Source organism: Benincasa hispida, chromosome 10 (assembly GCF_027475165.1).
Source record: "Benincasa hispida cultivar pf3 chromosome 10, pf3_genome.v1.1, whole genome shotgun sequence".
In the NCBI taxonomy this organism is placed as follows: domain Eukaryota; kingdom Viridiplantae; phylum Streptophyta; class Magnoliopsida; order Cucurbitales; family Cucurbitaceae; genus Benincasa; species Benincasa hispida.
The window spans coordinates 18,862,155-18,889,584 of record NC_143487.1 but is presented as its reverse complement, the minus strand read 5'-3'; the positions used below and the strand labels follow the sequence as shown (position 1 = coordinate 18,889,584).

The 27,430-nt window shown below is 36.9% G+C and overlaps 1 protein-coding gene across 11 annotated transcripts; it reads right to left on the bottom strand.

Moving 5' to 3' along the window:
- ABA3 (molybdenum cofactor sulfurase (LOS5) (ABA3)) lies at positions 1-27,430 on the bottom strand. 11 transcript variants are annotated; one of them, XR_016523889.1, is made up of 23 exons: positions 26,966-27,430; positions 26,650-26,748; positions 25,610-25,668; positions 25,205-25,365; positions 24,673-24,824; positions 23,287-23,413; positions 22,609-22,711; positions 22,463-22,508; positions 21,862-21,900; positions 20,553-20,709; positions 19,518-19,620; positions 13,315-13,431; positions 12,109-12,186; positions 11,893-11,994; positions 10,688-10,787; positions 9,210-9,320; positions 8,573-8,637; positions 2,480-2,631; positions 2,062-2,294; positions 1,750-1,948; positions 708-818; positions 429-585; positions 1-311 (listed from the first exon to the last, which is right to left on the bottom strand). XR_016523889.1 is itself a non-coding variant. In XM_090305904.1 (23 exons), exons 1-22 carry the CDS (start codon positions 27,075-27,077, stop codon positions 475-477), a joined length of 2,478 nt encoding a protein of 825 aa, XP_090162030.1. In that variant the 5' UTR covers positions 27,078-27,430; the 3' UTR covers positions 1-311; positions 429-474. The 11 variants fall into 11 exon arrangements, 8 of the variants coding, with proteins under 8 accessions (XP_090162030.1, XP_090162031.1, XP_038901659.2 ...); XM_090305904.1 differs by having other exon boundaries at positions 1,750-1,889; XM_090305905.1 differs by having other exon boundaries at positions 1,750-1,886.

Genomic DNA, 27,430 nt, shown 5'->3' with positions numbered 1-27,430 from the left:
TAATCCATTAAACATTTTTGTATGCTTTTGTGACTTCAAAATTCAAATGTTTAATAAAACATAAAATACAAGATAGTGATAAATACATCAATCAATAAAAAAAGGGTTTCCATAGTCAATCCATATTATTGAACTTCAGAGTCAGAATTCGTGATGGAAGACGAGCATGCCATCTTCCTCCGAAAGAAATCAAAGATGAGCTTTCTTCCCGATTCCCTTTTCCATTTGAATATCTGTGTGTGTAGAACAATGTCCATCTTTTATGACCATCAAATCGGCCGTCCTTTTGAATGCTAAAATCTGTCGGTTCCCTATCTCAAATAAATACATTTTATTTTTAGTCTATCATTATTTCTTTACACCTGAATTAACTAGTTCATCTTTAAACTAATCTTGACGGGCATAAAGAAAGAAGACGTTTTGCCTACTTTAATACTTTACTGAGTCTGTATGTATTCGCCGTGCACCTCGAAGCTATTCGGAATCTGCGATTATACTTTCTCCAACCTGAAGCCATACGTCACCGGTCTTCCCTTCTTCAGCCTCACATTCATATCTCAGCAGCACCCCAAACAAAATTTTCCCCTGCTTCAATGGAATAGGTCGTTAACCCAATGTTAGGTTTATTACATTTAAAATATATATATATATATATATATATATATAATTTTAATTTAATTTCTTTTTTAAGAAAAAAATAACCTAACCTTCACCCTCCGGTATGTTGCTAAAGTAGCTAAAGGTTCGTTTGTCTTCCGGACTTGTTCAGCATCAATAACAAAATTGATCATCTGGCAACGGTTACATCCACCTAATGACTGGAAATGTAAACAACGGATACGTTATAAACAGTGATACAACAGCACATTCATATTTAATGAATGATCATATAAACCTGGCAAAGTAATGATATATAGTTAACTTTACTATAATCCATCAACTTAGACTGTGTTTAGTTTAACTTTTCAAGTATATAATTTTAAAAATAAGTTTAAAAAAATGAAACATTTAACAATCTCTCAAAATAGTTTTTGAAATATTTTCAAAATATATTTTAAACGATTTTTATCAATGAAGTTTAAATAAAAATAACTTTTTTGAAAAATATCTTTTTCTCTAATCAATCCAAACAAATCGAAAGGCTTTTGAATCTAGTAATAATTGTAGTAGAGTAAGAGGTCATGATTTCACATGATTATTATAGAGTTATTTGCTCTCAAATTAATGTGTTTTTATATCCATTAGTGCACGAGTCAACTTATGCACCCTCAACTAATCTCATGTGAAAACCCGTCTGATCCAACAATATTTGGGTGTCAAGGAAACTCGTAGGATATTAAGTCTTAAGTAGGTGGTCACCCAGATTAAATGCATTACCTCTCAACCCTTTATCAAATGCATGCCCTTCATTTACCACTAGGCAAACTCATGATGGTTTACACTCTAACTAATGTTGACAACAACTTTTCAGGCCATTTAAATTTTTGAGCTCGTGACAAGGGAGTGACATAAAATTAAATTTATCGTAACCCATCTGCTTAATCCTTTTTTTTTCTTTTTTTTTTTTAGTTTCTTTCTTTCTTTCTTTTTTTCCAATCTAAAATTAAACATAAATCAGACCTCTAGAAAGATTTGCAACAAGCGCACGGTTACATTAAATTTATCATAGTAATTAGTATTCTAGTTTCAGTACAACAAACATTCAGCAAAATATCACTGTCATTGCCATTGATTGTAAAGATAACTTACTCTGAAGTACTTGTTGCCAATTTTAATATTTCTCCACTCATCTTCAGCATAAGGTCTGCCTCCAGATATGACAAGATTTGGCCGGAACCTCATAGGATCAACTTGAAGTGATGTTCTACGAATGTCCTTTCCGACATCTGCTAAAAACCATGCAACTTAAGATCACCTGATTTGAAATTCAATGAAGCTAGTTCCACATCTGAATCACAGTGAACTGATTAAAATTCATCAAACAGTATTTAACTCAGATGCCACTAGAAAAGTTTGTTGATGGAATTGCAAGAATAAAATCGTGAATAACGTATAACCTACTTGAATTCAATCTGTTGTTGAGGTCTGATACACTCTCCTCAGATATCAGCAAGAACTGTGCTTCATTGGGAAAATTCAAGCAATTTCGTGATTCTCTACAAGTACCAACATCATCTCTCTCACACAAGCTGACAAAATGACTGGAACTTATATGGCGCAACAAAGTACATGGCCGACCAATAGCTGCACTAAACCAAGTATCAACTCTCTTGTCGTAACCCTGGACTTGATATCTAAACGATGGAATGACAATTAGTTCCAACCTTAAAAGTTTCCCAAAAAAAAAATAAAGAAAAGAAAAGAAAAGAAAAATCTTCAAAATTCTTCAAACAGTCTGTCAGAGAAAAAAATCACAAAAAAAAAGCGCTAAACACGTTAGGCCATGCAATTTGTAATTCTAATATATCGTATTACTCACATCTGACCATTTAAACTTATTTCTTCTCTCTTGTCATTGCATGGATTTGAATTCAAACTGATCTGCAGTCTCTCTTTGCAACGTGGGGAGTAAAGATACAATATTCCCTGACTGAGGTCAATATAAGTACGTACAAGTGACATTTCAGGAACCTAAAAAACCAATTTCAGATTAATTAAAACTCGAGAATGAAGGTCTATGATCTAAGCCATATTATAATTTCTCAAAAAAAAAGTTAAAAGCAGATAGCACGAAACCTTAAGGACGTGATGAGAGACTCAAGCAAAAGTAACAAGGACACGGGTTCTCTGGAACTAGCATGTTAAATAAAACCATTCTTGATCACACTTCAAAGTAATCCCTATGACCATATCAAAATATAAATTGGGTTATGGGTTGCTTAAATTCTAGAATTTGGACTATTGGGGTTGGCCTTTCATAAAGCCCCAAGACCCCAGCCTCAAAAGCCTACTGGTCATCGTCCATGGCTTTTTTGGCCTCATGGCCATCCCTGTGGGTGGATCCCCTGGTATGCATATATTAGAGTTTATCGTAAGACATTTAGTAGAATAAGCACCTATCTCTCGAAAAGAGCCCTTGGATCACTTCCTTGGGCTTAAGCACTTAGCCAAATAAGCACTTACTTTTTTACCCATAACAGCTGTGCCCCCAACTCTTGATCAGAACTTTGTGAGTATACTATTTATTCTTTAGATTATGAGTTTTTTGTACCTTTTGGTCATGGATGTTTGTCTCGATTTGTTTGCAAGTTTCTTTATAAAGAGATGGATGGCGTTCATAACTCCATATCTTACCTGAGTTATTGATTTCGCACTTGATTTTCTCTCTTGAGATTTTCATGTTTCTTCAAGGTACATTCATTTTTCTTATACATTTTTTCTTCAAAATATCGAGCAATTACAAATTAGATGAGTTTGGTTCTAAACAACATTCTATTGAAATATGTTGTATTAGCCCTAAGGACATATTTGTAGTTTACTCTATATTTACTAAATTAGGGTTTCCCCTCATTCTGAGGTTGGGGTCTCTGGTAAGTATGACATTAAACAATAAAACTTTTCTATCGTGGTTTTTTCTTCCTGGATTAGAGTTTTCCACGTAAACCTTGTCTTGTCTCTTTCTTTCTATCTTTCAATATGGTATCAGAGCAAAGTGATGAAACCCTAGCCCCGATAGAAGAAATTCAGTCATCAAACTTGATAGGTGAGGGAACATTGGCAGACACGACTAATGTGGCTGTGATTTAAGTAGCCATTGATCGATATCTCCGAACCATCTTAAACCCAGCACAACCCGAACCATTTGAAGCCCCACTGCCAGACTTCAACAACCCAGTCGACGCGCATCTCAGACAGCTTCAATCGTCGAGCATCACCAACCCCCCAATCGGCGCACATCTTGGACAGCTTTAATCGCCGAGCATCACCAACCCAGTCGGCGCGCATCTCGGACCGCAGCCTCGACTTGGATTGCGATCGACACAAGGCTCTAGTGGGTTCGCTCCAGCCGGCGCGCCAAACGTCCCCCAGCTCCAGCGTACCAGTCCATTCCAACCGAACATCGCCGATGGGGGTGCTTCGACTTCGCACACGATCGGGTTCACTCCAGACGGCCATGGGTTCGCTCTAGCTGCCGGGTCGGGTCAGATTGGCGCGTTTGCTTCAACCACACAGCCGATCGCCAAGCCCTCCGTCCGTTACCCACCTTCGCAGCCATCTGGGAGCAACGCCAATCACGGGCCGCCCTATTTTGCCACCATGGTACTGTGAGGTGGAGGCTACTACCGGAATTCCACCTCACAGTACCATGGTGGACAGCCTCTCCCTCATGTGTACACTGTTCAACCTCAGTTTCGAATGGGCGATTCCATTAAAGAAAATTCCATTACCTATGGACAGAAACATCCCAGATCTAAATCCCATGGGAACTCCAACAACAATTGGCCAGTCTCCAACAACAGATGGTCGCTTTCAGAACCAAATTGAATGGTCATGATTCTTCCCTGAACTATTCAGAAAATCCAGTAACAATGTTTCTTACTCTTCCTACTACTAATCTTTTATCTGGGACTAGGAAACTCTGCAAGAATGATCACGGGAGAGAAGCTGAATGGACAGAATTACTTCTCTTGGTCCAAAACAATTAAAATGGTTCTTGAGGGACGCCATAAGTTTGGGTACTTGACTGGAGAGATACCACGACCAAGTCCTGGGGATCCTCAAGAGCGTGTCTGGAAGGGAGAGGATTCATTGCTCCGCTCGATGTTGATCAGTAGCATGGAACCACAAATTGGGAAACCTTTACTCTATTCAGCTACCGCACGAGATATTTGGGATGCAGTCCGACGGTTATATTCGAGACATCAGAACGCATCCCGCCTGTATACTCTACGTAAACAGGTTAATGAATGCAAACAAGGGAGCATGGATGTAACGTCACACTTCAACAAGATGTCTTTGTTATAGCAAGAAATGGATCTATGTCGGGAGATCACCTGGAACTGCTCGCATGACAGAATTCAATACTCGAAGATAGAAGAAGTTAAGCGTGTATGATTTTCGTGCGGGGTTGTACCCTAAATTTGATACGGTTCAGAGTCGAATACTAGGGCAGAAACCGATACCGTCCCTCATGGAGGTCTGTTCAAAGGTTATATTGGAAGAGGATAGATCAAGTGCAATGAATGGGCCTGGTGTTACCACTGTAGAGTCAGCTGCCTTTGGGGTGAAATTTGTTGGATCTGATAGTGACAAGTAGAATAACAAAACACCCCCAGTATGTGAGCATTGCAAAAAACAGTGGCACATGAAGGATCAGTGCTGGAAACTGCATGGTCGACCTCCAAATGGTAAACGTCGCCCTCCAAATGACAAGTCAAAATCTGGTCGTGCTCTAGTGAGTGAATCGATTGAGGGGGCCACACAACCTCCGGTGACCAACCCAAGTGATTCAGGTATCATAGGGATCGGAACAGTTGCTCAATCAGGTAACCCTCAATATTTTAGTTTCCTTGTTGAAGGGAATGAGTTATGGATTCTAGATTCAAGAGCGACCGATCACTTGACTGGCTCATCTGATCGATTTCTCTCGTACTATCCAAGTGTTGGAAATGAGACTCGTAACTGAAACAAGACGGCATCAACTGCAGGCTATATTTCGATCATGATTACTGTCGAGTATCTACATATTCTGAGAGGATGTAAATGCGTTTTAAGCATCTTTTTTGGCCTTTGCTTTTGTTTCACTTTTACAAAGTAACTTTATGCTTTAATATGAAAGCCGACCTGTGGAACACGAACACATACTCCGGAAAGAACGCCAGAAAGGGCGAGGTCTTCCTAAGAAGACCGATGAGCCTTACCAAAAGTGAAGTAAAGAACACCGACAACCTTGCCGCAACCTTATCGACTACCTTTCGAATTGCGGATGGGTCCTTCACTCCTGTTGCTGGAAAAGGCAAACTATCACCATTTCAGGGATTAATTCTACAAAATGTCCTACATGTGCCAAAAATTTCTTACAACTTGTTATCAATATAAAATAACAAAAGATTTGAACTGTAGAGTTGTCTTCTCACCACATGCTGCTTTGTTTCAGGACTTAAGCTCGGGAAAGACGATTGGCACTGCCCGATATGACAGGGGCCTCTATTTCCTTTCTAAAGATGCTTCTTCCAAGAACTTGTTTAGGACTAGCCTTTTATCTTCATTTACTATGTCTGAAAAAGATTATTTATTGTGGCATTTTCGTCTTGGACATCCAAGTTTTCAATATATGAGATATCTATTTCTCCACTTATTCCATAATGTGAATATTTCTTCGTTATCTTGTGATGTTTGTATACATGTTAAACAACCTTGTGTGCCTTTTGTTCCTCAGACCTATAAACCTACCCAGCTTTTCCACTTGATCCACAGTGATGTTTGGGGTCTTTCAAACATCTCTACCTTGTCTGGTAAATGGTGGTTTGTAACATTCATCGATGATCATACCCGACTTACATGGGTATATCTCCTTGCTGATAAGTCCGAGGTTCTGTCTACCTTTAAACAATTTTATACCACTATCTTAACACAGTTCAACACAAAGATTGACATTCTTCGAAGTGACAATGGTCGTGAGTTTGTCAATCACACCCTCCAAGAATTCCTAGCGTAAAAGGGAGCGTCCATCAAAAACTCTTGTGCGTATACTCCACAACAAAACGGGGTGGCTGAACGAAAAAATCGCCATCTCATTGAAGTTGCTTGTTCCTTGATGATTCCAGCGTCTCTCCCTTCATACCCGTGGGGAAATGCGGTCCTTACCGTAGCTCATCTCATTAATTGGATGCCTTCCCAGGTTCTAAAGTTTCAAACACCCCTTAAGTGCTTCAAAGAGTCCTGCCAGTCTACCCGTCTTATTCCTGAGGTTCCTCTTCGTGTGTTTGGGTGAACAGCCTTTGTTCACACTCATGGTCCACACCGGACTAAGTTTGCCCCACAAGCTCAAAAGTATGTGTTTGTCGAGTATCCCCTTCATCAGCGAGGCTATGAATGCTTTCACCCATCTTCCAGAAAATACTTTGTCCCTATGAATGTCACATTCCTTGAAGATAAACTGTTCTTTCCCATTAGTCGTCTTCAGAGGGAGACCAGAAGTGAAGAGACTAATAATTCCACATACTCTGTACCTATTAGTTTTAATCTTGAGCCTAGTCCTAATATTCATGAACCCAGTCTACCTAGTCTCAAGCCTAATTCTGCTCCTGCTATTCCAGTGTCTGTCCTTCCTACTAGACAAGTGCCCTGGATGACATACTATAGGAAGAATCTCAGAAAGGAAACTCAGGAAACCTCTGGTATTCTATCGGAACGTGTCCAAGCATCGGAACCAACTCAGGTTCAAGATCTTGTTGTTTCAGAGGAGATTCTTGAAGAGAAGTCTGAGAACATAGAAAATGATGAGATGAGCTCAGAGAAGATTGAAATTTCAGGAGGTAATGAGGTGCTGGAAGATCCTCAGGAAGATGCAGAATTGTCTCAGAATCAAGATTGAAATTGCCTACACCTATTTTGTGGCCCAGAGGAATGAGGTGCTGGAGTAACATTCCCCACCTTGTTCCTCTAGGCCACAAAATAGGTGTAGGCAAGGGTCCCGTCGTCCCATTCTTTAGTAATGTTACTCCTTATAACTATTAACTCATTATAGGAAGTTATACGGTATTTCTAAATCTATCCATATGATGGTTCCGTTATCCGCATGAAGCTTCCAGTGGAGGCCAACCCATGTAGAATGGGCATGGACTTAGGTCTCCAAGGACACTAAGAGTCCAACTTTTAGGATAATTCCACGAATTTAGACCCACAACAAGTCTGTTTCAACGATTCATCACATAATGGTTAAATTAAGTTAGTAACAATCAATCAATAACTCGAGGAAAGGAACCAATTGATCTGACCAAGCTTTTCTACCTAAGGTATCTTGTTCATGTCTTAGTTTGTCCAAGACTACTCAGTGACCATTGAAAAATCAATTCAATACTAAGGGACAACTCCAAAAGAGATATCCCCAAATTCCCTCGAAGCACTTGTAGCCACAAAATATGTTCAATCCTTCTATGTCATTTGTAAGAAACTAGTTAGTTTCTCTCATTTGCTTGGGTCATTCTCGTGAGGTGACTAACCAGTTTTTCATGACTTGTCTATTTGCTTGGGGTCATTCTGAGAGACTATACTACTTAGTTCATTGAAATTAGGCATTCCCCATGTTCAAGGGTAAAGCAAAGGCTATTTGGATAAGTTCAAAAGTGTTACTCTTTTAGGCAATTTGGAAGGAGCCAAAAATGTCTGCAGCACAAAATGTAATTAACCATATGCTGTTGGAGAACAGTTGAATCAAAAACCATCATAAAGGCTTGAAACACTAAAATTTGAGCAGAACGTAAAGCTGGGATTTGGCTGAGATTTCCGAAGTATTGAGCAACAAATGCTAATTTTTGCACTTTCAGTTATCGACTTTCTTGTGATGGTGATGTGTTCTTACATGTTGAGAGAAAATATGTAAAAGAAGGAAGATGATGAAAAAGAATACCTTCTTCTGTGTAAGAGTTTCACCCGTCAAACTTTGAAGTAGCCACTCCCGATCATGAAGAAGCCCTGGTCAAATCGAAGCCGGGATTCAATAAAATAATAATAACAATAATAATAATAAACTGCTAAATTAGGAAAAAATCAACATAACTGTCAGAACCATAATGAAAATCATGACCATCGGTATGCCTTTAGAATATTATTGAAGCTACATCAATGTAATAATAGAATACAAAATAAAGAAGAAAGAGAATTAATTCACCAGACACTACATGTATGAAATTCACAGATCCCTTACACAAACTAATGCTCTACTATTTCTGGAACCAGTTTTTTTGGGGGTGTAGGAGAAACCAGTATCGGCAAAAAAATTGTCAGATTGATTTAGTTTCCCTCGCTCTATTACTCCCTCCATTGATAATACATAAATTGTTATTTCAGACATCATGTTGATCTATGGCTTTTCCTGAAATTTCAGATAGTTATTGTGTAAATGTATTGCTCCTAGCCCCTAATCATTCCCAAGTTCTCCAAGAGATGTATCAAGCCACAATCAAAGATCTTGTGAAGAAATTATTGGTGTTAATGGTAACCATACTCATCAAAATGCACAACAATATATACAAGTAAATGGATACCTCGACTGCCTAACGGCCATCTATCCATGCTGAATCCTGCACACGATTTGATTGGATAGACAGTAATAGACTTGAGGTCAAAACCAGGAGCTGAATATTTACTCTCAAAACCTGGGATAAATTAACAAATGAGGAGGTAATCACCAACAGTATCACAAGTAAATACAAAATCAAGGCATCCTGGATCTCCATACTTTAGTATCATCATACTCGAACCATTCAGCAATACAGATAGCTTTAAGTAAACTGAAGAATACTTCTGCAAGCTACATCTTGACAGTGAAAAAAGAAAGAATACTCGACAGGGTCAAGAGCAAAATTTAGCATGAATGAACATCGTAAGATATCGATGGTAAGACTTGAAGAAGGATTACACTTTATGAGGGTTTGACGCCAGGTGCGGGATGTGATCTCCATCTCCAACTTTGTAGTGATTTAGTCTAATAGAGATCAAGTTTCCCATAGAGGAATTCCCCGAATACTCGACAGGGTCAAGAGCAAAATTTAGCATGGATGAACATTGTAAGATATCGATGGTAAGACTTGAAGAAGGATTACACTTTATGAGGGTTTGACGCCAGGTGCGGGATGTGATTTCCATCTCCAACTTTGTAGGGATTTAGTCTAATAGAGATCAAGTTTCCCATAGAGGGAATTCCCCAGTTTTTATTACTTTATAAATAAAAATATGTTAAATATTAACAAGTACCTCTCTCTCTCTCTCTCTCTCTCTCTTCTTTTTTTTTTGTAGGAAGAAGATTTTTTTTTTTTTTATTTTGTTGGAAGAAGAAGAAACAATTTCATTGATTGATGAAATAAGGGAGTGAAAGCCCCAGCACCTATTGGTGATTACAAAAAAGCTCTCCATTTGAGATTAAGAAGGATAAACCAAAAATGTGCTTTGATTACACCCTAGTGGTAGAAAGAACCAAATCCATAAAAAGATCAAAAGAGGAGAACGAATCCGTGAAAAGAAGACAGTTGTGTTCCTCCTACAGATGCCAAAAAAAGGCTTGAGTAAGAGCCAACCACAGAGTCTTCTTAGTACCACCAAAAGGGGGACCCACCAAGATAGAACCAAGCAGATCAATGATGTTAATTGGACGGCAAAAACCAACCAAAAGCCTCAAAAAAAAACTACCAAAATGGGAATTAAAATGACTATGCATAAATAGATGGGCTGGGGACTCGGAATGATTTCCACACATAATGCACCAAAAGGGGAAAGATGCATATAAGGCATTAATATATCCGTAAGTACATTTAGAAGTATATTACATGCATGTCAAATAATATAGAAAATTAATCTTTTTTATTATTTATAAGTTCAAATGATTAACTTCGCTAAAATACTTGTATTATAAATTAATTCAGGAGAATGGTAATATGGACAAATATATAGATACGCGAACAACCAAAAAAAGGATCATTTAAATTGAATTTAATAAGCTTAAAGCTGAGAGTGATTGAAAAGTAACCTATGTCTGTGAAATGGATGGACCTTCCACAAAATTGTAATCCATGTCTAGCATTAGTTCTAGTCGAGACAAAGGAGGTTGCCACAAAATCAATGAACTTCTGCTATTAGACAGAGCTTTGTATGAGAACATCCAAATGTTGTCAAAATTGTTTTTAGATAGAGAGAGAGAGAACATCCAAATTATGTGTCCTTTCAAGCTAATAAATATTAAGGGTTCCTTGAGGCAAAAAAATCACTCAAGTGACCATAATATTATTTTAAATATGCCACATGGCCAAAAGAATTAGGCTAAATTATAAAAAATACCCTTAGACTTTGTAATTTGTGTCAAAAATACCCTTGAACTTTCGAAAGTTTCAAAAATGCCCTTAAGCTTCCAAAATGAGTTCAAAAATACCCTTATCATTAGTTTTGATGGAAACTGTTAGTATTCTGTGTCAAAAATACCCCCTAAAATTTCAAAATTTTCAAAAATACCATTAAACTTCAAAAAAGTTTTTCAAAAAAAGTATTTATTGTTATATGAAAAGGAACCCCTAATACCATCTTTCCCTATTTTTCCTCTTTTCTCCCCTATCTTCTTCAATACTCTCCACTCTTCTTTTTGTTAAATGTTTGACATTTGTTTATCTCAAAATAAATAAATAAATAAAACTATATACTTCAGTTAGAAAGAGAATAATTGAAACACCAAAAAATTTTAGAAGTTGTACGTTAATAGTTGAGTGTGTCTTAATAGCCAAATACATTTTATTTTATTCGACTATTTATCGTTTTGGTAGATTTTGATTGTGGAATTTTGTGAGATTTTATGTTTTAACCTAAATTTTTTTATTTTATATTGGTAATTGAGAAAATGGGTGTAAGAGTTAAAAAAATAGGAGAAGGATGAGTGTCCATATGAACAAAAAATGAGGATATCTATATAATTGGTTTAGAATTGGTTTTTTCGAATTGAAGAAAACTATGAACAAATTGATCACCATATTAACAATACGAGAAATTTTTTTTTTTCGAAATCTTAGCGTTATTTTTGCAACCAAGTATTAACAGTTTTTGTTCATATACTAACGGTGAGGGTATTTTTTAACTTTTTTTTAAAGTTTAAGGGTATTTTTGAAACTTTTGAATGTTCAGGGGTATTTTTGACACAAAGTAATAATTTAGCCAAAGAATCAATAAAACTGAAAAAAAATGATTTACCTTGACATCTTCATAAGTTGACATGTATCCCAAGGATACTCTCACAGCACCAGTTGGTTTTCCATTAATGATATCATAATCATCCCAGCAGATATGGCCTGCCTGGACCAAGTAGACAATTAATGAGGACACGAGAAATTGGATTCGAAGGGGAAACTGAAATTTGGAAATTCATTTATGACCCACATATAAAGAGGTAGGAACAAAAGTATTTACCTCGATATTTCTAGAAAGATCCGAATGAGATAGACCAAGATGTTTTGCACATGCACCAGGATTACAAAAACATCCTGTCTACACAGAAAATAAAATGAAGAGATGGTTAGTAGCAACCAAAACAAATCAGTAAAATTTTCTTATCACAAAAATTTTGGAATAATCAATTTCCGCCAAGTACAAAGTGAAAATTGCTAGCGATAGTCCCATCAGCTTGTATATGATAAATAATAAGGAGCTGGTTGGGCCACAAACTTCAAGTCGATGGTGTGGGCTATTATAGTCCAATCCATGTTTAGGCTTTAGTTAGAATAGTTAGAGTAGTTGGTATTTCCAACTATTATAACTAGACACCCAAAACACAACCTATGGTAACACAAATTAAAATAGTTTGCACCCCAAACACAGACTATTATAACCATAAACTCAGTGTATTTTAAAGCTCAAGTGCAATAAAACACAATAGTCTTTTGGGGTTTAAGCGCAAGGCGCAAAAAGGTGCACTATATATAAAAGTGCTAGTGTACTACACTACCAAGAGAAATCATAGTTGAAGTGGAAATATGAAAAAACAAAAAGACCCTTAAATACAAGAAATTTTGCATTTAGGCTTAGTAAATTTGATTTCTTTTAGTTAAATAAAGAACAACCACCTCAATTATTACAATTTTTTTAAAAAAAATGAAAGAGTAGGTCAAGGGTTCAATTCATGATGGTCACCTACCTAAGAATTAATTTCCTACGAGTTTCCTTGACACCCAAATGTTATAGGGTCAGACGGGCTGTCCCATGAGATTAATCGAGGTGCACGTAAATTAGCCTAGACACTCACGATAAAAAAAAAAAAATTATGAAAAAGTCCCAAGGCCAGGACTTCAAGCATTGAGGCTTCACAAAAAACGCAAGCCTTATTTTGTGAACTTCTTTTTCAAAGGCGGGGCGCCAGACCTGCATCTTGAGCCTAGGTGTCAGACCTACGTCTTGAACCTAGGCGCATGCCTAGGAGAACTTTTTAAAACACTACATAGACTATAACAACCACCTCAATGCCCTAAATGCCCCTTAACATATCAACCTACATATTTACCACATAAGGAAATCAAGAAGAATGAAATCAAATGAGAATAATCAACAAAGAGTTTCGATTAGAGATCATTTAAAATAGAAATTAAAAATATAAAACTACAGTAAAAGCAAAAAATTTACCCTCAACTGAATCCCACACAAAGAGGCCAGTTTTTCCACTTCTCGATGTCCAACCCAAGATCCATCTGGTTGTCTCAAGTTGAATGAGACCACAGGACCCATTTTGTTACATAGTGTCTAGAAAGGAAAAATGAAATACATAATAAGCTACTTTCACTGAAACCAAGAGTTGAAGATATAATTTGAAAGTGCAAGAAACATAAATTCATCAGCACATCACGTCCATGTACCACGCTAAATCACTCCTTGGGCATGACCTTGTTTTAACAACCGAACCAAATAATCACATGAAGAGCTTGAAAGTAATTAGAATAAGAGGATCGTGATTAAGTTCCATTTCAGGGTTCTGAACCCTTAAAAATGGACGACATTTATTTGTTTAAATACACACTTGATTTTCATATCAATGCTTCAGACATGGGACCTCATACTTATGATTTCACATAACATTGTTAATGGACACCTAAAGAGATGTTTCAAATTTTTTCCATATTAGAAATGAGGCCTTGGTGAGAATCAGTACCAAGTATACCCCTTAAATTACTCCCATCTCATCAATAGGTCTTAGACACAAATTGATAGATGATACTCTCTGTTGATACTACACCAAAAAAGGGAAACTTAAGGCATGTTTGATTGGCAACCTGAATTCTGTTTTATGTTTTTATATTCACTAAGTTCAGCGGATATATGTTGAGTAGGCAAATTATGTTTTTGAAACTGTTTTCATATAATGTGATTCAAATAGTGTATAAATAAATTTATTAACAATGTTAATAGAAGTGTGTTGGGTAGGCATTTAAAATATGTATTATATAATGTGTAATAAATTACATGATATTACAAAATAATAATTATATTTTTTTTTTAAAATAAAACATATTCATAAATTAATTAATAATAGTTTATATTTAACGTAAGTGGATGTAACTACAACTAGCTTTATGATTTACAAATATATTAGCAAACACATTTTGAACTATTTAAATTGGAATCGAATTTCTGAATTTGCTACCAAACGCATAGCTAAAACATGAAATACAATTATGTTGTGAAAACCTTGTTTTTAGATTTTTGTTTTCAAATTGCCTATCAAATAGTCCCTTAACTTGTATGTGTGTCCTTCTCTTTCCAGCCTATTTATACCATGCTAATAGGGACTTGGTGTACCCTTTTGTATCCAGACCATTCATATCATGCCAATAGAGTAACAGGTATCCAGTCATCTTTTCCTATTACAAGTTGAAAGCCTAGAACTTGGGAATCCCAATTATTCTCGCCTCCTCTTATCAATGCTCATCCACATCTCCGATTTCCTACTTTCCTGATTTAATTAACATATTTCCTTCACCTAACCTGACTATTTGACTTTCTATTTCTGAGGCTTCTCAGACAATTCGGGTGCCTAACATTACCATCAAGGTCAGCACATAGCAACACCTCGTCCTCAAGTGGAAAGAAGGAACTGCTTCTAGATGATATCCAAGAATTCTTGTGAGGCTTCAAAAACTAGAACCATGTATTTGATAGTACATCCATGCCGAGTCATATGTGACTCTTATGCACAACCAGAAGCTATTCTAGTTTCACAAACCACTCCAAATTTGAGTCTAATCATGGTTGTCGTGTTAGTGTAATAGCACCTGGTCCCAAAGCCTTCCACATTTGGAATGCATGGAAAAGGTAAATGATGGCCGTGGTGGACAAAGCCAAACGGTAGGGCAACCTTACCATTCCTTCTAGACAACAAACGTGATGAAAGTTTCTGGTTGAGTTGGTTTTTTTTTTTTTTTTTTTTTTTTTGCACATGCCAAGAAAGGTAACCAATGTAGTTAAAGCTTTAAGAAAACCGGACCATTGATTTTTTTTTTTTTTAATAAGAACAAACGGCTTTTGTTGAGAAAATATGAAAGAATACAAGGGCATATAAAAAACCAGCCCAAAAGAAAAGGGGATCCCCTACAGGAAGGGGTCTCAACTATGCAAAATCATGCCTATAAAATAATTACAAGAGGTCCTCAAAATCGAAGCCTAGAGAGACACATGAAAACGAACAAGGGACCAAAGCTCCCTATAATCCCTCTCCACACCTTTAAAAACTCTGTTGTTCAGCTCCCCACCTAGAATGGTCGTGTATCAACTTAAACCAGAATTTGACTTTACAAGCCAAGTTTTCCATTACAGAAATAAATTCAGCCATAAAAAGCCTTGGAAAATGTAAAGCCCCTAGCCCAGATGGCTACACCAGAGTTTTTGTTGAAATTCTGGAACCTGATCAAGACAAGCTTTCAATCCACCTTTGAGGAATTCTACAAGAATGGTAAGCTCAACGCTCGTATAAAAGAAAACTTCATCTGTTTAATTCAAAAGAAGAAATTAGCAATGGCGGTCAATGATTTTAGGCCAGTCAGTTTAACTACCATAATATATAAAGTCATTGCAAAGGTGCTGGCCAAAAAACTAAAATTGGTGATGCATAGTATCATTGCTCCTTCCCAAAGTGTTTCATAGAAGGAAGGCAAATTTTGGACCCCATTCTTATTGCCAACAAGCAGTGGAAGATTATCGAGTGAAAAAAAAAAAGGGGTGGATCCTTAAGCTTGACATGGAAAAGGTTTTCAACCATGTTGACTGGGATTTCTTAGAAAAAGTATTGAGAAACAAGAATTTCCATCTGAAATGGATAGAATGGATTATGGGGTGCGTCAAAAATCCAATGTTTTCAGTCTTCATCAACGGTAGACCAAGGGGAAGAGTGGCTGCCACAAGAGGCTTAAGACAAGGTGACCCCCTTTCACCTTTCCTTTTCCTTCTTGTCAGTGAAGTATTAAGTGTGTTGGTGTTCAAACTTATTCAATCCAGCCTTGTTGAAGGATTTGTGGTTGGCAAAGAAAAAATCCATGTTTCCATCCTTCAGTTCGCGGATGACACTTTATTATTTTGTAAGTATAACAGCACCATGCTTGCAAAACTTAAGCAAACAGTGGAGTTTTTTGAATGGTGTTCAGGTCAGAAAGTTAATTGGGATAAATCAGCCCTTTATGGTATCAATGCGGATGAAAACGAGTTGATATCCACAGCCACTTCTCTGAATTGTATGGCCGACCACCTCCCCTTCTCCTACCTAGGGTTGTCTCTAGGTGGTTATCCGAAAAGTCTTTCCTTTTGGCAACTGGTTTTGGATAAATTTCAAGCTAAACTAGATAAATGGAAAAGATTCAACCTCTCAAGAGGAGGTAGAGCCACTTTATGCAAGTCAATCCTATCAAATCTTCCAACTCATTACTTGTCCATTTTACTCATGCCTGAAGAAGTTATTTCTAAAATGGAAAGGATAACAAGGAACTTCTTTTGGGAAGGGCAGACCGGTAGCAAGCTGAATCACTTGGTGAAGTGGGACTCGGTGCAAAAAACCTTAGCGGATGGATGCCTTGGCCTCAATGGCTTCAAATCAATGAATTTAGCACTCCTAGCTAAATGGGGGTGGAGATACTTTAACGAGGATGATTCCTTCTGGGGCAAAGTAATCAAAAGTATACATGGCAAAGATTCTTTTAATTGGCATACAGTTGGGAAAGGTGGTAGAAGTTTGAGAAGCCCTTAGGTTAGTATCTCGAAGTCTTGGCTAAAGGTTGAATCTTTGGCCAAATTCATGCTCGAAAATGGCAGCCGGATTGCACTTTGGTTAGACCCTTGGGAAGGAATGACTCCCTTCAGTACCTTGTTTCCATGTCTTTTCAGAATCACCATGTTCCCAAATGGCTCGATAGCTGACCATTGGGACAGCCGTTTGGCCTCTTGGTCAATTTCCTTCCGCAAATTATTTAAAGATGAGGCGGTGTTGGCTTTCCAAGAGCTGCTGGGGAAAATTGCAGCAAGAAGAGTCGTAGAGACATTTAATAAAAGGGTGTGGTCCATTTCAGCTTCAGGTCTTTTCATGGTCAACTCTCTTAGAATCCACCTTTCCCTCTCCTCCCCTTTGGATAAGTCTCTCTACTTGGCCCTATGGAAGACAAAAAATCCTCGAAGAGTTAGCATTCTCATCTGGATAATGCTAAATGGTCATCTGAACGTAGCCTCAGTTTTACAAAGCGAGCAGCCATCCAATTCCCTCTCCCCTTCAATCTGCCTGTTGTGCCTTCACTCTAACAAAGATCCTCTCCACCTTTTCTTTTTGTGCCCTTACTCAGCTTGGTGTTGGGAGAAGCTGCTGTCCATCTTCAATATCTCATGGGTTATGAGCAATGATTTTAAGGGAAATGTGCTGCAACTTCTAGCTGGAACAAGTCTTCACAATCACAGCCGATTACTTTGGTTTAATGTGGTCAAAGCTCTCTTGGCAGATTTATGATTTGAAAGGAATCAAAGGGTGTTCCATAATAAATCTCTTAGGTGTCAAGATCGCCTCGAATCTGCCCGTCGTCATGCTTCTTCATAGAGTATCCTCTCCAAGCTTTTCAATAGCTACAGTTTAATGGATTTCAACCTCAATTGGAAAGCTATTATCTCCATTCCCAACGGTGGATCTTAGCTTAGCCAGTTGTTTGCTCTCCCCCATCTAGTTCAGCTTGTTTAGTTTAAGTTTTCCCCCTTATTCGGCCATTGTTTGGGCCTAGTTATGTTGTTCTGTCTCATGTTTTTGACTTCTCTATTTATTAGTTTTATATCCCGTTTCTTTGGATGTGATGAGGACGCTAAAGGGGTGTCAACCTAGTTGAGATGCCCAGGTGTGCCTGCTGATCCTTAAGTCTTAGTCTTTGCTTTGCTCATTGTATAACCCTCTTGTATTTTGGGCTTTAGCTCATATCTATTTTAATATAATGAATCGTTTCCTTTTTTTTAAAAAAAAAAAACCCATAAAATCTCACAAATACCATCACTCCAAAAAAACCAACCTTTCTCCCCAAAAGGCAGATTGAGGAGGAATTCCTTGATCATAGCACCGATGTCTCTGGGCGAGCACTGGACATGTTGAACGTCCGAAGAAAAGGGTCCCATACACCACTCGCATAATCACAGTGCCAAAGAATGTGATCCAGTTCTACCACTACCTTCTGACAAAGAATACTACAAAAAGGCCCAACAAGCGAGGGCAACTTTCTAGCGAGCCCATCCAACATATTAGCATGACTGTGAAGGACCTGCCAAGAAAAGAACCACAGCCTTTCTAGGAACCTTAATCCTCCAAAGCACTGAAAAGACCGATTCACCGAAACATTGAGTTGTAAAGGCTTCTAACCAATAGTGTTCTTTGAGTTGTATGATCTTTATGTCTCTTTGTACTTTAAGCATTAGTCTTTTTTTCATTATATCAATGAAAATTTTGTTTCCATTTCTCAAAAAAAAAAAAAGAAAAAAAAACCGGAACATTGATATCAACCTCAATTTCATGATGTTCTCAATCATGGACCATCTTGAGCTCAAGACAGATGTTCATCTAGGGGCATGAATCTCGCCCCCTTACCTGTTGATCTAAGGTAGAGTGGGATAAACCATCTGACCTGTTGATCTAAAGTAGAGTGACGTAAACCACCTGACCTGCTGATCAAGGATAGAGTGACAAACCACCTGAAAAGGTGGGTGCCAATCAATGATATGGAAAGTAATGTAATGCCATGCCAGTATTTTAGCCCACTAGAGCAATCTGCCATCCTAGCCATTGCTGACTTGTCATAAGAGATACAGAAGTTACTGACTACCGTATACTGAATGTGTAGAAAATTAGTAAAGATACTGAAATGGGAATATTTTATCACAACTGAACGCCTATCTACTGACTTCGTATATTTTATCTTGGGATTTTTTCATATCCCTACATGTTAAGCATATACAAGTTTATAGGTTTAAAAATTAAATGCGTGAAATCAGAGAAGTTCCTGAGTTTGAACCTTTGCAGTATCATTTCATTTCTTTTCTGTTTCATGTAATAGTCCACTTGTTAAATTTCGTACTAATTTATAATTTCCAAGCACACCAGTGGAAATAGTCCACTTGTTAAATTTCGTACTAGTTTATAATTTCCAAGCACACCAGTGGAAATAAGTGTTAAGAATGTCAGTCACAGTTTAGAGCTAATTTAATACATTAGTTCTTGTGCAACAATAAACATTTTGTAGACTTTATTTGAACACAACCTTTAAACTAACAATATAGGACACTTTTGGAAAAATTTGAACCAACCACAAGTTTGTACTAGAACTAACCTTGGAAGAGCAACTTCCATAGAGAGTGCATACACTCGTTCCATTTGCATGCCTCAGGGCCACAAGGATATTCCTCAAGTACGTGGCAAGTGATGAAGTATGCCTTCAGGTGATGATGTCGAGTATGCTTAATAAAATAATCAGTTGATAAAAAGTTGAAATATAACGATTAAAATAAGCAGAAATGATAAAAAATGGAAGAGAGATTAACGACTGATGAGTGCTATTGTCATCAGTTAAATTCTCAATTACAAGGACGTAATATAATAGTCATTACAAATCAGTCTTGCTTTGGTGGTACACAAACCATGCTTATCACAACTGAGAAAGATACAGATATATAGAATGAAAATCTGAAATACAAGGATATAATTGCAGCAGCAAGCAAGAAAAGAATCTAAAACAGCCCAACATAAGAATATCACAACAGACATATCAACCAGATGCGCTTACACATCAAACAGATAAAATGCAAAGAATTTGAGAATAATAAAGAAATTGTAACGTACTATTATATTTCTTTTCAGATAAGTCAAAATTTGATAATCCAGTTACATCCTAAATGGGTGTTCACTAAAACCAGCCAAACCAAACTGAATGACAAAACAAACTGAAAATTAGATTTTTACTCGAGTGTCGGTTCGGTTTTGGTTTAAAATTATAAGGAAACCAAATTGTTTGGTTTGGTTCGGTTTTGGATTTGAAAACTAAACCGAATCGTTTATATATATTATATATATCTGAACCAAACCGAAAATTTGAAGTTCAATCAATTTGATATGTATCCAAAGCCAATTTTTCGGTTTGCCTAAACTGAATCCAACCGTGAACACCCCTATTCCTAACTTTAAAAGCACGTGTCAAACTAGATAAAATCCTCAAAACAATTTCAGGAGGGCAGCAAACTGCAAAAGTTTCAAGAATAAAAAATATGATCTTAAATCATTTTAGCCAGAGAATATGGGTAGATGAACAAAATTTTTCATTATTTATTTGCAGAGAAAGCATTCAACTTAAAAGTTGCATTTTGCATACCGAGATATTGCAGGTATAGTTAGAGAATTTAGAACTTTGAACCCATGGCACAGAGAGGCTATGCTCAAGAATGGGATTGTACCATCTTCAAAGAGCTCCTCGATGCCCTCTCTCCGTTTGACATAGTCAATGTCGGCAATTGAAGCAGCAACAGTGCCTATATAGTTAGAAACTTCAATTAGTTATCCTGCAGTCTGCGATGGTCTAACCTTTTTCTCAGATTGTGAAACCTAACTAGTTAGCAGAAGACAGTCTATTGATAGAATCAGAAGTGAGGAAGTGCGAGCTGGAATCTGGAGGGGGGTGTTCAAGAAGATGTGCTAAATCCAGCTTAGAAATCTTCTTTTATGCACCATGTGCTTGGTGGTTATTTAGGAACTAGAGAGAGCTGTTTACTTCTGGATTGGGGGGGTGGTTCAAGAGAATGTGCTAAATCCAGCTTAGAAATCTTCTAATGCACTGTGTGCTCGATGTAATCTCCAAATGCAGAAACTGTGGAGCATCTCTTCTTAAGCTGCCCCTGCACACTCAGTATATGGTGAAGGCAACGGGAGAGATTCTAGAAGACTTTTGTATTACCAATCAAGGTCCAAACTTCAATTAGTTATCCTGTAGTCTGCATATGGTCTAACCTTTTTCTCAGATTGTGAAACCTAACTAGTTAGCAGAAGACAGTCTATTGATAGAATCTGAAGTGAGGAAGTGCGAGCTGGAATCTGGAGGGGGGTGTTCAAGAAGATGTGCTAAATCCAGCTTAGAAATCTTCTTTTATGCACCATGTGCTTGGTGGTTATTTAGGAACTAGAGAGAGCTGTTTACTTCTGGATTGGGGGGTGGTTCAAGAGAATGTGCTAAATCCAGCTTAGAAATCTTCTTATGCACTGTGTGCTCGATGTAATCTCCAAATGCAGAAACTGTGGAGCATCTCTTCTTAAGCTGCCCCTGCACACTCAGTATATGGTGAAGGCAACGGGAGAGATTCTAGAAGACTTTTGTATTACCAATCAAGGTCCAAACCAAGGTAAATTTGGTGCCACAAAGGTTTAAGAAGAAAGCCAAGGTAAATTATGTACAAAAGAGGCAAAATTTTGCAGGTGCTAAAGAGTATTGGCGGGAGATTCTGACCTTAATCTTCATTTTCTAGGAGCTCTCTCTCTGGCTCTTAATCTTCATTTTCTTAAAGTATACCCAATGGGAAGGGCTATCTTGTAACTATGGTTTTGGTAGAGGTGATTTCCCTCTTTGTAACTTTTTTATGTGGAACGAGGAAGAAGAAACAGGTCTCCAGTTAACATAGCTAAATACAAACCTCCACTGAAGTATGTTCTTTTTAATAACTTGGCAGCATCTGCAATATTCAAATAATAAAAATATGGCATTAGAAGACTATGAGTTAAAAGATTTCCAACAAAAATACAATTTAACTTTATTATATGACACATAGCTCTAATATATTTTACCGGAATCTGCTTCATTTCAGTAAAAAGGGGGGAAGAGAAATAAACTAATCTTAGGAAATATCTAAGCTCAACTAATTTCTTTTCATTTGGGTCTCTGGAGAAATGAGGAGGAAAAACAAGAGAGAGTATTACATTGTAGCAAAAAAAGATGATATCAATGGTATGTCGGTTGTTCACAGATGTAATATACTTTTGAGGAGAACATGCAATCTATTTAATCACATGTATGTATGATTTGTATAATTGTTTTGTCAAAATTGAGGCTAATGCCTCAAGCTGCTTTGAAATTTATTCTTCGCCAATTCAAGAGAAAAAGTCTTGAGGCTTGAGGCCACCTCTATTTTAAAACATTAGTGGTACCAATACGTTGAACACTAATCAGGTGTATAAACTTCAATCACGCAGATGAAGTGACTTAATAGATTATAAATTTCTTAGAGAGATCCTTACCAGTATGAACTATGAGAGCGCCAAGTCCAGTTGGATACCCAAACAGCTAAATCAGAAAGTATAAAGGAATAGTTAATAAGAAGATTTTAACAAGCACAACACATAAGGTAGTGGCTTCAGGAAATTCCAAAAGATTGTGAACACACCTTATAGAAAGAGATAACAACAAAATCAGCCGGAAACTTGGATAAATCTGGGGGGTCTGTGACACATCCTTTTGCAGCATCGATCAAAACCTTCCAACGTCCACTGGATTTTTTTTTTTTTTTTTTTGAAAAGGAAACATCACCTTTCATTGATTTAATGAAAAGATACTAATACTCAAGAATACAATGAGACAAAAAAAGAAAAATGATTTAATGAAAAGAGACTAATGCTCAAGAATACAATGAGACAGAAAAGGAAAAATCAACTTAAAACTAATACAACCAAAAGACCCAAGTCCGGTGTCCACTGGATATTAAATGAATAGATGCAAATTCAAATAAATAGATTTTAATAACAAAAGTTAAACTTGTATTAAATGAATTCTGTTAAAAACTATATAATCTTAATCAGAAAAGATAGAAGGATTCAAATTATGTAAATTCATATAGCATCAACAATAAGCATTTATCAAGAGAAAGGGTTGATCGCACGAAAGGATCTGTATCCAATATGAATGTATTTGATTATATATATCACCTCAATTAAATACACGATTGAACAAATTTACTCCAAAATTCAGGATGTGCCAAATACATTCAAAGTGTAGGCTTGCAAAGCATGATGAGAAGTGGATCAAAGATGTTAGAAACTTAAGACAAAATGGGGGTATTAATTACTTAAAAGATGGAGAGCCATTAGAATATCTAATTGAATCTTCTTTAACAATCTTCACCAATTCAAGGCTAAATTTCGAACCAGAGAAATTGCACTCTGAAGGGAAGGCAAACAAGTTATATGCACTGCCTGCACAAGGTGAAAAATAAGATAAAGCTAAAGTTATGGAAACTCCTCAAATTTGATGCTATCAGCATCGGAGTCATAACATAAGTCAAATTCTCTGACAAAAACATATAATGAGCATGGATTTTTCCATACCACTTAAATGTAAACAAGATGGATCAAGATTAAAATCGCATAATACAATTATCTTTTTAACAGAAAACAAGCAGTTTGTATGCATTTTCTTTACTGGAGAAAAATATGTGTGTTGATTGAACAGCACAAAATAAACCAGAAGAGAGCATTATGGATGCAGTCATGCAGGCCATGAGTCCAGGACTCAGGAACTTAAGGGTTTGTTTAGTAGAAAATCCAGATTCTGTTTTCAAATACCTGAAAACAAGAAATACAACTCTATTTTTATTGAACCCCTTGTTTTCAAATTCTCTACCAAACAAGTCCTTTCTTTGTAGATAGAAACTCAGGTCTCAGGAAGTTAAACAAACCAATTTGAGTAAGGAAAGCACAAAGGAACCAAAGTCATACAACAATTATTGCAGCGAAGTTAACAAGGAGGCATGACTTGCCAACCCATAGCCTCAAAATATTAATCCTTCTGAAGGTTAATCGTAACACCTGAAATCTGCCCCGAACAGACGTTGGAATTTATAATATATGAGGTCCTATATAAATCAAGATAGGTTCCTCATGTATTGCATATTTGGAATGATTATAAAGTTATTGATATATTTTTAAATTTGAATAAGTTTAACACGCTCCATGTGTTTTGAAAATAATAGGAATAAATCCTAGTTTAAGATGGTGAGATGAAGTACATGTACATGTGCTTTGAAAACAATAGAAATAATCCACAACCGATTGCTCATATAAAATATTATGAAGTTTCCAATTTTAAGGGTCGGCAAACACTGTGACAGCACATCAGGTAAGCCATATCCCAAAGTTCAAGTGCTTATAGCAAATGAATGGATAAAATAGAAGACTATTTCAGTCATCACAGATAACAGAAGGTTTGGGAAATATCCTATTAGAGGATAACTTTTTAGGACCTAACATAGATTGTTCTAACTTAAAAAGGTAGAATAAGTTTTCAATGAACTATTAACCAAGGGAAAATTTGATAGGCACCAAATCACTAATGCCAGAAACCAGCCAACATTTGAGACCAGAAATTTTCAAACAAGTAATAAATGGACTAGAAACCATCACTCTTAGCTTGCACGCGTGGAGCATGAGTTATTCCACTACAACCAAAGACAAACCTGTATGATCTTTATCCAGAAACTTGACTTCATTTCTCCTTAGTATTTGGTGCTTCGTCGCTTGCACTGATACAAGATTTCCTGTGAATGCATCATGTTCTGCATCTTCAATATCTATGGCATAGGCTTGAGCTCCTTGTTCAAGAGCATATCTTATAGCAATTAAGAAATTTGACATGGATTATAAACTACAAAATAAGAATCTTCTTGAGTGAAAACCAGAAGAGAAAAATAAAGGTTCTAAGAAGCAAAAGCATATAGAATATGGATAACATATTATTTTTATCTTACAGAGATTTGGCCTATGAGCATCAAAATAAGATAGATACAGTCTCAATGTCAAAATGCAACTGATTAACTAAGAGTACATTGAACAATCAATAAAAGGGCCATTAATAACTGTATCACCACGATGTTCAAACTTGGCATCATTAAACAAATCCCCTGAAAAGAACCAAAATACATACAAATAAAGGTGGCCAAAGCTGTTCACATGAAAGTAATAACAAACAGAAAACACTCTGAAGGATACTCCCTGATTCCAAGAACACTGTTATGGTTCTCTATAGTGTACACGAAGCTGCTCTGATGACTCCATGGGAAGGCTTCACCAACTAATTTTAGTGCTGCTGTTGCACCAGAAGTAAATATGCATTTGTAGTCTTTAGGAGAAGCATTGAAATAATCAAGGACCTGCATTCCACAACATCATTCTTACGAGAAATATGAAATGACGAAGATTCGATTGCTCATAAGTCATAAGTACTATAGAAACCATAATTAATCCAAACATTTACCCCCATATCATTTTTTCAAAGCGGTGTGTGGCTCTGAAATTCAATGTTATAAGACCTAATAAATTGAAATAATTGCAATAAGAAGAATTCAGAGTTCTTTGGCCAAGAACTAAAGAGTATATGGATTAAAGTACACTTACCTGTTGACGGGCATTCCTTACAATGTCAGAAGTGGCAAAGCTAGAATCACTTTGGCTATCTAACTGTAGCTTAAGAAAATTCAAATGTAACAAATTCATGTAGCATCGTAAGTTTCTAAGGCCTAATCATCAGAAGTCCAAAAGAAAAATAAATCCCAACCCAAAAAGAAGAGCCTGGTGAACCTTCCCTTAAGCTAACCATTACCCTTAATTCACTGTCCAATGGGACAGCATCAACAGTTAAGGAGATTTAAAATGTTTGACTCTTGTTGGAGTTTGGGTCTGAGAAGAAACCTAAAGGAGGCTGAAATTACTGTCCTCCTTTCATTTCTCTCAGGAAAAAAAAAAAAAAAACAATAACAATAACAAACAAACAAAAAGAAAAGTCATGACGTTTGGCAGGTGACAAGATGCTTAGGATTTGAAGTATCCCAACTCCCAAGCATGCAAACCTGAGGATGGGTTCCACAACTATGATGTGATGCAAGTGCAGCACGCTGCAAGACCAAGTCTTTTATTTGAATGTGAAAAAAGGTTGTAGTATAAAACCATGAAGACGTTTAACCAGCCTAATATTAACCTGTGCAAAGTAGGTCATCATAAAGACATTCAACCAGCCTAATATTTGTTCGCTGAATTTAAACATCCTTTTTAGTTCATTAATTAATAACAATCAAGACTATTAGAGTGTATAAATAGAATATCTGGTGTTCTAAGCATCTTACGTCTGAATCAGATTCACTGATCAAATCTTGAATGTCTAAAGTTTGAGTACTTGATGCATTCCCAGACAAAAGCTAGAGCTAAGCATTTTTTAAAAAGCCATTTTCCGCACAACATCTAGAATTTTAAAGGAAGTATCCTACAGGCTATAGCACTGAAATAGCAATGCAATTTTACTCACTGAAGTAAGGACTCATCTTTATAATTCATCTCCAACCCCTCATCCAGGTTTGGACTGAAAATACATCAGATATTATCAAAGAAGTTATTCCACAGCATTGCAAAATTAATTTTCATGAAATAACCTAAAAGGATACGAGGATTTCCATATATATTAGCAGTGAGATCTTTAAAGATCGCCTCCATTTGTAACTCGGAATACAAAGTTGTTGCTGCGTGGTCCAAGTAGGTCATACCTACCGAATTCTGAATGTTTAGTAACGAGAAAAGCAGGAGAAAACAGAAAGTAAAATAATACGAAGAATTTTGAATGTTTGACTCAAGCTAATTGAAATACTTGTTCTTAATTATTAAATAAAGCAAAAAGGATGGCGGAGATTAAAAGATATCGACAGCCTGAACAGGTCCATGGTCCACTACGATCACTTTCTCAAAACTGAATCGAAATCTTACCACCGAGGCGCTTAAATTCAGTGGCTCGAATTTCATCGATGGTTTTTGGACCGCCGGAATAGCCGTAGTCTCGACCGAATTCCTTGAGAAACTCTTCCTTGGCCGCATCCATGATCACCAGCTCAATTCATACAATACCGGAGTTGTGAAGATCACAGACGCCGAACGAGATAGAAGCGGAGGAAATGTTTACGAAGCGAATGCGTCGGAGCTCGAAAAGCGGTGGCTGGTTCCGACTGTAATTCGACGTCTTTCTTACGACTACTCGTTTGGTGATAAAACTACAGATCGTACGGAGTCGTAATTGAAGATTGTGGGACGACATGTCGACTTGATGGACATAGGTCACCTGGCGTTAGGATGTTCAAAAAACCCGATGATCTGAAAAAATCAATCAACCAAACGCAATCGTTCGATTTAGATTGAGTTACAAATTTTTTTGGATTGGGTTCAAATAAAGGAAAA

What these genes read in the sequence shown, in the direction of transcription:
- ABA3 (XM_039045731.2), bottom strand. Translation starts at nt 27,077, where the DNA reads ATGGATGCGGCCAAGGAAGAGTTTCTCAAGGAATTCGGTCGAGACTAC. An exon ending in TAAGGAATGCCCGTCAACAG is followed by an intron (nt 25,366 to 25,609) that starts GTAAGTGTACTT and finishes TGTGGAATGCAG; the next exon opens with GTCCTTGATTATTTCAATGC. An exon ending in AAGAACATACTTCAGTGGAG is followed by an intron (nt 20,710 to 21,861) that starts GTTTGTATTTAG and finishes CTAACTATATAG; the next exon opens with GCACTGTTGCTGCTTCAATT.